This window comes from Corticium candelabrum, chromosome 14 (genome assembly GCF_963422355.1).
Source record: "Corticium candelabrum chromosome 14, ooCorCand1.1, whole genome shotgun sequence".
Taxonomy (NCBI): domain Eukaryota; kingdom Metazoa; phylum Porifera; class Homoscleromorpha; order Homosclerophorida; family Plakinidae; genus Corticium; species Corticium candelabrum.
The window spans coordinates 6,312,265-6,322,264 of record NC_085098.1 but is presented as its reverse complement, the minus strand read 5'-3'; the positions used below and the strand labels follow the sequence as shown (position 1 = coordinate 6,322,264).

The 10,000-nt window shown below is 42.5% G+C and overlaps 3 protein-coding genes across 6 annotated transcripts in view; 1 reads left to right on the top strand and 2 right to left on the bottom strand.

Moving 5' to 3' along the window:
• The window catches only part of LOC134189493 (ufm1-specific protease 2-like), a 7,156-nt gene extending 1,166 nt beyond the window's left edge, over positions 1–5,990 (bottom strand). For 2 of the 3 annotated variants that reach the window (XR_009971500.1, XM_062657777.1), the window contains exons 1-13: positions 5,943–5,990; positions 5,702–5,891; positions 5,052–5,134; positions 4,707–4,902; positions 4,423–4,640; positions 4,288–4,366; positions 4,079–4,230; positions 1,878–1,998; positions 1,702–1,800; positions 1,468–1,512; positions 1,088–1,164; positions 257–358; positions 91–189 (exon numbers count right to left, since the gene is read on the bottom strand). Coding sequence is in view for 2 of the 3 variants with exons in the window: in XM_062657777.1 (XP_062513761.1) it covers positions 91–189; positions 257–358; positions 1,088–1,164; positions 1,468–1,512; positions 1,702–1,800; positions 1,878–1,998; positions 4,079–4,230; positions 4,288–4,366; positions 4,423–4,640; positions 4,707–4,902; positions 5,052–5,134; positions 5,702–5,891; positions 5,943–5,978 (1,497 nt within the window). In the remaining variant the exon portion in view is untranslated. The remainder of the gene's footprint in view (positions 1–90; positions 190–256; positions 359–1,087; positions 1,165–1,467; positions 1,513–1,701; positions 1,801–1,877; positions 1,999–4,078; positions 4,231–4,287; positions 4,367–4,422; positions 4,641–4,706; positions 4,903–5,051; positions 5,135–5,701; positions 5,892–5,942) is intronic. The other variant, XM_062657778.1, reaches the window with a different exon arrangement.
• Positions 5,991–6,070: 80 nt separating this feature from the next.
• LOC134190114 (uncharacterized) lies at positions 6,071–7,981 on the top strand. Its single transcript, XM_062658537.1, has 5 exons — positions 6,071–7,138; positions 7,296–7,425; positions 7,480–7,586; positions 7,653–7,749; positions 7,846–7,981. Exons 1-5 carry the CDS (start codon positions 6,123–6,125, stop codon positions 7,966–7,968), a joined length of 1,473 nt encoding a protein of 490 aa, XP_062514521.1. The 5' UTR covers positions 6,071–6,122; the 3' UTR covers positions 7,969–7,981.
• Positions 7,982–8,040: 59 nt separating this feature from the next.
• Positions 8,041–10,000, bottom strand: part of LOC134190115 (F-box only protein 7-like) — a 2,813-nt gene continuing 853 nt past the window's right edge. Inside the window, exons 3-9 of one of the 2 annotated variants that reach the window (XM_062658538.1) lie at positions 9,649–9,943; positions 9,457–9,583; positions 9,122–9,202; positions 8,969–9,058; positions 8,855–8,907; positions 8,676–8,796; positions 8,041–8,432 (exon numbers count right to left, since the gene is read on the bottom strand). In XM_062658538.1, the coding sequence (XP_062514522.1) occupies positions 8,050–8,432; positions 8,676–8,796; positions 8,855–8,907; positions 8,969–9,058; positions 9,122–9,202; positions 9,457–9,583; positions 9,649–9,943 (1,150 nt within the window). In that variant the 3' untranslated portion in view covers positions 8,041–8,049. The remainder of the gene's footprint in view (positions 8,433–8,675; positions 8,797–8,854; positions 8,908–8,968; positions 9,059–9,121; positions 9,203–9,456; positions 9,584–9,648; positions 9,944–10,000) is intronic. The other variant, XM_062658539.1, reaches the window with a different exon arrangement.

Below are 10,000 nucleotides of genomic sequence, written 5' to 3'. Positions count from 1 at the left end.
TGTCCATCCGTCCGTCTGTCTGTGCTGTCCGTCCATCTGTGTCTGTCTGTCTGTCTGTCTGTATGCTGTACCTAGTAAACTACGACTAACCCCCAACAATGTGTTCAAACACATTCCGACTTCTGATGAGCCGATCCACTGTCTTGATCCAGCAAACTTGGCAGGTTTGTCGCCAATCGAGACAAGAGTCTACACGAGGGTCACAGTCAAGACAACCATAAACAGATATAGTAAATACACAACACAAAGGAACCACCTCTTGTATCTGTCTATGATTTGGAATGGGTAGACTGGTGTAACCTTGATATCTGAACCAAGACCAGATCGTCTGTAGAGAACGATACGCGCATCCCCATCCCTACACACAGCAGTGAAAAACAAGACTCTTGAAGCACGACTCCGATTGACACAAAATTTAACACAAGCAAAGTCTTTAAACATGTGTAGTCGTTATAGTGGGCGTGGCCTTGCTGTCACAAACCAATTTCATTGGTTGAAAATTTCTGTGCAGATTTCAATAAAGAGGTACAAATACAGACAGACAAATGGACGGAGAGACAGACAAATCAACGAACAGACAGACAGACAAACAATAGACAGACAGACAGACAGACAGATAGACAGACAGATAGACAGACAGACAGACGAATGGATGGACAGACAGACCGATGAATGGACAGACAGACCAATGAATGGACAGACAGACAGACAAATAGACAGACAGACACAGATAAACAAGACAGACAGACAAACAGACGAACAGACAGACAGACAGACAGACAGACGAAAGGACAAACAGACAGATAGACAATGAACAAATAGACAGACAGACAATGAACAGACAGACAGACAATGGACAGACAATGAACAGACAGACAGACAGACAAAGGAAAGAACAAACAAACGAATGGACAGACAGACACAAGAACGGACGAACAGACATACAGGCAGATGGACGGACAGACAGACAGACAGTGACAGGCTGTAATCAATTATACATATTTGCAGTTATCCAAAAATTGTGAACCAGGAGAAAGTGTTCATGCAGATTTCTGTAAATTAGTGAAAGCTGTGCATGGTGCCTTACATCGTCATTTATCTTGTCGTGAAGGTAATGATGATACGAGTAGTGACCATAGACAAGACTTGAATTTTCGGTGACACCTTCAGAAAAGTCATAATCGTAACAACTGATTACATCCTGTCAGTGTCCGTCTGTCCATCCGTCTGTCTATCTGTCCGTCCGTCCGTCTGTCTGTTGTCCATCTGTCTGTTTGTATGTGTGTCTGTCTGTCAATCTGTCTGTCCGTCCGTCCATCTGTCTGTCCGTCTGCCTGTACTTGCAAGCATGGTCAGCTGCCTGCCTGCCCACTGATTGTCCTTCCAACTTTTGTCTGCCTTTTGGAGGGACTGCCTGTTCAATTGCTTGTATGAAGACATAATGTAAATAATAAATACTACATTTACCTCCTGGAAATGGCAAACCTTCATGAACGTCAAGCAAATATGGTCCTACATCAAATTCATCAGACTCATTTATACACTAAACCAAGCACTACTAATAAACATGCACAAAGTACATAAAACAATGAGACAGCAATGGGTTTACTCTCAAAGAGCATCATGCTATAGCAAACACACACACACACACACACACACACACACACACACACACACACACACAAGTGTAACTCTCATCACCTCTGTCCTTTCCTTGGCAAGTAATAGCATTTGCAGGTCTTATTAACGGTCGATCGATAGACAACAAAAACTTCTCATGCAGCTTCCTACGCATCTCCTCTAAAACAAATGGAGACAATCAAGACTGCTGTCTAACCAGGTAAATAAGTGCTTATTAAGATCAGTTGACTTTATACCCAAACTGTTGTCAGTCACGACTTCTCCAGAGATACGTGTTGCAGGATATGATATCATGATGGGAAATGGAAATAGAGGTGGCTTAAATTGATAAACAGCAGGAACGGCTGGATTGTTTGCCTATACGTGCATGCATAACAATGGATTATGATTCGTCACAGCAGAAATTGTTGGTAGACTATTTGATAAAACTCATTCAGAATTACGTTAGAATAGATGAGATGACAATGCACAAACACGATCGAGTGGTTGGATATTTTGGTCTGTTTGTCTAGAGTTTGTCATTGCTAAGCTCTAGACCACCACAACCATGTGGTCGGTACCAAAACCCCATCTGTCTGTCTGTCTGTCTGTCCGTCCGTCCATCCATCTGTATGTCTGTCTGTTTGTCTGTCCAGCCATTCATCTGTCTGTCTGACTGTTTGTCCATCTTTCTGTCTAACTGTTTGTTTATCCATCTGTCTGTCTGTCCGTCCATCCGTCTGTCTGACTGTTTGTCCATCCATCTGTCTGTCTGACTGTTTGTCCATCCATCTGCCTGTCTGTCTGTATGTATGAATGTATAAAAGCTGATTGTCCAACCACTGAGAAATATCAGTATGCCATCTCAGAGATAGATACATGTAATCCATATAACATATACCTTCATGTCGTTGTACTACTACACACAATGTTTCTCCATCTAACTGAATCCAGTCTAATAGCCTGTTCACACTAGCATGGTTATGTAGCCTAACCGAGCCAAACCAAACCAAACCGCGTCAGCTAACCGTGTTGGCCTGCGTTCACACTGCCAAAGGCTGAAAGCGCACTGAGAGTGCGTAGTCAAAGAAAGTGGGCGTGTATTTAGCTAACGGTGCATATCCGAGTAGTTCTTGTGACGGATCGTAGGCAAGATGCGATTGCCCTGTTTTAATTGGCATCTCAGCAGTCCATCGCACAACACCGAGGTCTCAGAGACAATTTTCCACTAGACTACCGAACCGAACCGTGGTGGCACGGTAGCTTGAGGTGAGCCAGCTCAACACGGTTTTGTTTGGTTCGGTTCGGTTCAGCCGGCGTTCACACTACGAAGTGAAGCCGAACCAAACTGTGGCGCACCGTGCTGGCACAGTTACAAACACTAGTGTGAACAGGCTATTAGAATGTGCTCACATGGGTCCTAATCATGATTATTGTAACGCCATTCTAAGAGCGTGTTCACACCGACATCTGGACTAACTATGATTAGGCTAATTATGATTAGGTGAACATTAACACAAGCACGTTCACGCCGCTAACTAGGATTAGTAAGTCATGTGGGTGTAATTAGCCTCAACAGTTTTCATATTCGTCAAGGATTTGCGTGAATTGTCTTGATGAATCCATTGCTTTAGGTTTTGAAAAGGTAAACATTTAGTTTGCTTTTCCTGGCAGCTCCTACAGGGACGGCAGGAAATAGTCACGTGTACAGGCCTGCATGTAGTGGACATCTGCCTGCACTTCCGTATACGTCGCCATGTTGTTGCTGCGTTTGTACATTTAAACATACAACACCACATCAGAAACATCGGCGGCATGCTCTTCTTGTATACTACCTCACGTGCCAAAGTCACGTGCAACCACTAACACCACTAATGTGGTTGTAATACTACCCTTTACAGCGTTAGAATGGCGTTACACTAATCATGATTAGGCCCGGTGTGAACAAGCACTAATGCTGTAAAGAGTAGTATTACAACCACATTAGTGGCAATAGAGGTTGCACATGACTTTGGCACATGAGGTAATATACAAGAAGAGTATGCCGCCATCTTTCTGATGTGGTGTAGTATGTTTAAATGTACAAACGCAGCAACAACATGGCGACATATACAGAAGCACATGCAGACCTAAACTACGTACGTGCCTGTACATGTGACAACTTCCCACCATCCCTGAAGGAGCTGCCAGACAAAGCAAACTAAATGTTTCCCTCTTCAAAACCTAAAGCAATGGATCCGTCAAGACAATTCACGTGAATTCTTGCCGGATATGACGGATGAAAACTGTCAAGGCTAATTACACTCACGTGCCCACGACTTACTAATCATAGTTAGCAGTGTGAACGCCCTTGTGCCAATGTTGGCCTAATCATAGTTAGTCCAGATGTTGGTTGAACACACTCTTAGTGATTCAGCTGATGTTAATTAATACACAAAGTCTATAACTGCTGTCTAACCTTCAGTGAATACGCAGCCTGTACCACAACACCATTTAAAGCTCTGCATAATGCTTGTCTGAACAAGTCCATCAAACTAGCCAATTTAGTCTCGGCCGATGCCAATGCAATAGAATGTACAGGAATTTTCATAGTTAACCAAGAATTGGACTCTGGACACAGTAGACACAATAAACACACATAAACCACAACAGTACAACAGACTAAACCTTCACGTAAAGAGATAACAGGACACGTTGGTTTAGACGTGCACGACAAACTAGTCATCCAGCTCACTTCAATAAAATCCTATAACACAACACACAACATAAGAAACCTGTAATCACCCAATGCAATTGACTCACACTGACATTAATTCTGATGTCTTGCTTGCTTGACTTCTCTCTGCCTTCACCGGAATACAAACGTTTCATCAGGTTTTGACATGTTAATGCCCCTGGAGCACCTACGAGACCGTCGTCTTGAATAAATATCCTGCTGCCTTGCACGGCAAAAATAGAACTTTTTCCATTGATTAGACCTTCTATTCTAGCCATTTCGGCTTTCAATAGATGCAAAGTGCCTGCGAGTCAATCACATACCCACATGCCATCACACACTCAATTTCACAAACTAATTTGTATCCGACCGGGTGTTGTGCTCATTCTCATCTCAAGGGAAGCAGTTACTTTAAATGCTACCAGCTCAAACTGATTGCCGAGTCGAGGTAAAGTAGCTATGTTTGTAGTTTGTACAAATGAGATTGCATCGTTGCTACAGCTGTGCATGTTGACGATGCCGTCCTCTTGTAATTGAAGAATAAGCACGGGATGGGAATCTGTGAGCTGATGTAGAAATACCAATCAGAAATGAGATGAATGTTACCAGCAGACGATTGTCCACCTATCAGTCTGTCTGTCTTTTTGTCTGTCCATCTGTCTGTCTGTCTGTCCGTCCGTCTTTCTGTCTCTCTGTCCGTATTTGTTGTACATACCTGCTGAAGGAAATTGGCCCTTGCCCTAACATTGCTGCTATCTGTAGATCGTTCTGTAGTATATACTCCAACAGGAACAACACCTGTAGCATATCAAAAATGTCTTTAACGGGTGAGCACAGAATCAAGTAAACCCGCATGTTATGGTTATCTATACTCACTGAGAGAACAGCAATCTGACTGAAAGTGCCTTCTACGACTGTATGATGGCTCTTTCAGTGAGTCTGCTACAAAACTATAACATAGCATCAATGGTGTAGCTATAGGTTCAGTGTGGGTTCAGTGAACCTCCAAATTTCTAGAATGTGCCCTCAACCTATGTACAGAATTGCATTCGTTGCATCTGTTGCTACACATGGTGAGCAGCAATCCCCCATTTCTGAACTATCAAGGCCTCAAAAGACTGTATACGACACCCCTGGGGCACTGAAAAGACATTCGAATACCCTATTCTTGTACTGACCGTAGATCAGTCTGATTGCAACTAAAATATCGAGTTGTTAGCAGATTCTGCCCATTGAGTAGGTTATTGGTTCGAGACAATAATAAATAAACCACGACTAAATTTTGACTACAAACAAGTTAATATCAATAAACCATTAATATCAATCAACTCCAAAAATTTAGACCACATGACACATGATGTCTACCTGCTGGAAAATGCGACTGTATGTCATTAATTTCTTCATTTAGCATGCTTTCAGGAGCACCACCATCGCTGCTATCGGCCACACAGCATTGAACTTGCACTTCCCGTGTAGCATCGCATGTAGGCAGCATGCCCATCAACCAACCAAACGACCTAGAAGATAGAGGTGGGCGAGCTTGAATGGCCGACACCTAGACACACTTGACTATAAGCGGGAAACGCACGGCATTGCAAATGTTAACCTGAAACGCCACACACTGACTGAAGCTCCACGGCATACTGCAAATCTTTGTTATATACGGGTACGCGTAGAGCAACAACGTTCGACCAATCATATTTTGCAGTTTTGAGTATCCGGGAACAACTCACTATGTTCGTGTATTGGATGAAAAAAACTGCAAGTTTGTTCAAGCGTGAGAGTTATGTTTCAAGTGGAAGATTGGGATGGCAATAAAGAGATATTCCAACAAGTTGCTGAGGGATTGTTCAGAGAATTTCCTTCCTACTCAAAGAAACATCGCTCTTCAAAGAAGGAAAAATTAAAAAGTGGTAAAACTAGAGAGACCAGCAGCAAACTTGGTAAAAGGAAAAGAAGGAAACTACAATCACAAGTAGATCATGAAGACAAGGGAAAAGAGGATGACGAGAATACTCTATTATTTGAACACGAAACGAGGGGACACTTAGTAGAAGAGGATCTGCTTACAGCTACTAAGGTGACCAAACCGAAGAGCAGGAAAATTGTAAAACTGAATGCTGCTGACAGTGTCCAAGCAGAACATCTTACAAAATTCAAACAAAAGGCTAGCGCTGGCAGCAGCACCATTCTAATCAAAAAGAGGAAAAAGGTCGAGCAGGTATATATAGCAAGCAGTGAGACGAGTGGATTAAATCTGAAGCAAGAGTCAAAGTTTTCTAAAAATGTCGGTGAAGCACAGAGCTCAAGACGTGTGGAGGAATTACCTCCGGCAATGAAGGGGCAGAGAAAGAGTCGACTTCCTAGTCAAGCAGGAGAGAGAAAGAGAAAAAAGATAAAGGAACACGACGATGTCAATCAACAAGAAATTGTGAAACAACTGACAGCAATGTCCAGAAAGCATGCAAGAGATGGCGAAACTACTGAAAAATTAGCAAACGAAAATCCCGCAAAAAGGGCATTGAAGTGTACAGAAACAAAGCGAGATTCAAGCATGCAGGAAACTAGTACACTTGACAAATCTGACAACAGCACATCTCTGTTGGGAGCTAGGAAGAAACTGGATGGTGCTCAGTTCCGATGGATTAATGAACAACTATATACGATGGATAGCTCGAGAGCTCAGGAGTTGTTTGTGTCAAATGTGCAGCTTTATGAAGCATATCATAAAGGGTATAAAGTGCAAGTTGAGAGGTGGCCTGTCAATCCTTTGCAACTCATTATTGCAGACATCAAGAGACAGTATGTTGTAGTGATTACCCATACACACACACACACATTACCCATGCGTGCACACACACACACACACACACACACACACACACACACACACACACACACACACACACACACACACACCACAAGCTTACACAGCAGATTACGGGTTTGTGTACTATAGGTCTAAGGAACTCATTGTTGCTGACTTCGGTTGTGGTAGTGCTGAACTAGCACTGAACATTCCAAACAAAGCACATTCCTTTGATTTGGTAGCATCAAACGAGTCCATAGTGGCTTGTGATATGGCCCACGTAAGTCATACCATTGCAAGTTGATCCAAGTTGCCTATAACTGAACTCATTTAGGTTCCATTGAAATCTTGTTCAGTTGACATTTCTGTGTTTTGCTTATCACTGATGGGTACCAATATAACTGATTTCCTATTGGAAGCTCATCGAGTCTTGAAAGGAAGGTTTGTGCCAGAAAAATGTTCACAACAGTTTTTACTGGTTAATAGTTGGAGTTTGGTTATTTGAAGTGGTGTCTTGAAGATTGCAGAGGTGGTTAGCCGTTTCTCAAACCAGGACAGCTTTGTGAGAGGAGTTGAGTCGCTTGGGTTTACGCTTCGACAGAAGGTATGGACAGACAGACAGACAGACAGACAGACTAACACAGGACAAACTCAACGCAACAGTGCAGACCAAACTGATGATTCAATTTCTCGATTTTAGGATGACTCAAACGTTTTCTTTGTTCTGATGGATTTTATCAAGTCATCATCTTTATCACCAGTTCCAACGAAACAGATGAAAGATAATCTAAAACTCAAACCATGCCTATACAAACGTCGGTAGCACTAACCAAACTACCCTACATAGCTAGATCTGTTGATAATGTATGTTATTGTATTATCCTACGATATCCACTGAATTACTTCACAAGAATGTATTTCCTCCCCATCCTCCAGCACCAGGTCGTCTTCTGTTCCCTCTACTGTTGAAGTCATACTGATGCTCAGGCAACGGCCCAAAAGGGTCAAAACGAGGCCTTGGATGCAGGACTGGATGTGGCAAATACTGTTGCCGACGATCAGAAGGGAGAGCAAATGGTGATGGTTGTCGAAGAGGAAACAAGTCACGATCGTAATCTCCTCCCACAATGTCTGGAGGGTAGCGGAATGGTGGTTGAGGATAGAGGGAAGGAAGGTGGTGGTACCGCTCATGTGACAAAGGATAGCGTTGCTGTTTGGCTCTGTTCTGAACATAGTGACATTTGAATTCTTTTTTCCAGTTAACAATTGTGTCGTCTTGCCGTTTACCTGTTAGAATGACAATGGTCAATGCACCACAGCAATTCAGTTACAAGAATAGGAAGCTCGAGGACAGATGAAGAGATAAAGAGAGAGACCAACCACAGAAAAACGAACCAGCTAAGCATACAGATAGGCAGGCAGACAGACGAAGATGAAATCCGACACAGTGACCATGCAGACAGAGAGAACAGAAGCGAATGTAAAGACATACAGACGATTGAGCACACAGTGTACAGAAAATGTTAATACCAAATGTCACTTTGTAAAGTTTCCTCCACAATTCCTGGTCACACGCCAGCACATTCAATTCCCTACATACGCCAGAGCAACGCACCAGACTGGTCATGTCCAGAAAACGAAGTAGATAAAGCTGAAACGGCAACACCAGCAATTCAATAATTTCATACACTCACCGTCTAAAAAATTACTTGAATCTCAGCAGGTAAACCCAACAGTGATGCACGATCTATAATTCCTGACTCTGAATCAGTAAAATACGTTAATTAAAATTAAGGAAAAATCACTTTAATTATGTGAAAAACCTTGTTTGATGCTGGCAATCAACTGATAAGCAACTGCCCGTTTGAATTTTTCTGCTAGAGATGATAGGTTATGGTAGACATTGTCTGCACCTAAGGTAACAATGACTTAGGTTGCTACAGTGAGGCGAGACCCTTCTAATATGACTGCACAACCTGATTTGAGGGTAGCATCTCCGCGGATAAAGTCTGACGGTTTGATTTGGATCATTGCATTTTGAATTGTTGCGACAGTTCCTGAACATCAACAACAGTGTGCACATCACAAATGCAGTTCTATAATGCACTGTGTTCATCTTCTGCTGATTGGACAAGCAACTCACAAACAAGATGGTTTCATAATTCAGTGTGTGTGTGTGTGTGTGTGTGTGTGTGTGTGTGTGTGTGTGTGTGTGTGTGTGTGTGTGTGTGTGTGTGTGTGTGTGTGTGTGTGTGTATTTTTGTCTGTCTGTCTGTTTGTCTGTCTGTAATAGCCAATTGCACTGGCTCACCATGCACCACCAAACATGGTCCAAGAGAAACACAAGTTAGGCAACAAGTTGTTGACATACATAGAGGATGCCTATATGCCATCTTATGTAGACCCTGCTGTTTCCAACCATCAGGCATACAAATAAGCTAAACAGCAAAGAGAGCACACAGAAACTAATACATGAGGTAAACTTACTACTGCTAAAACAAACCTCCATGTTTGGAGAACATCGGAAGCCACACTCAAGCATGAAACTGTGAAGAGCAACAACAATGGCCTCATTGAGAGTTGACACATCGGCCACACTGTAGAGTAATGACAACAGAGGGACATCTGTTTCTTGATGATTTTTTGTCGTCATGTTGTGTTCAATACATGCATCATGAGCAGTTACTGCCTGTTGTAGTGGACGAATGTCCTTTGTTGCCTGTTTGTTTGATTGGTCACTTTGTGGAAATTCATTTTGAGGATGTGGTTTGACAGATGGCTTGAGTGAAGGATTAGTGCTGATAAAATAGCATAAATTAATAAATACAAACAAATTAAACAAACAAAAATATGGA

Bases quoted from the DNA above. Each gene is read 5' to 3' on its own strand.
- LOC134190114 (XM_062658537.1), top strand. From the start codon at position 6,123: ATGTTTCAAGTGGAAGATTGGGATGGCAATAAAGAGATATTCCAACAA. The intron at 7,587-7,652 runs GTTTGTGCCAGA...GGTTATTTGAAG, and splicing joins CATCGAGTCTTGAAAGGAAG to TGGTGTCTTGAAGATTGCAG. The intron at 7,750-7,845 runs GTATGGACAGAC...TCTCGATTTTAG, and splicing joins GGTTTACGCTTCGACAGAAG to GATGACTCAAACGTTTTCTT.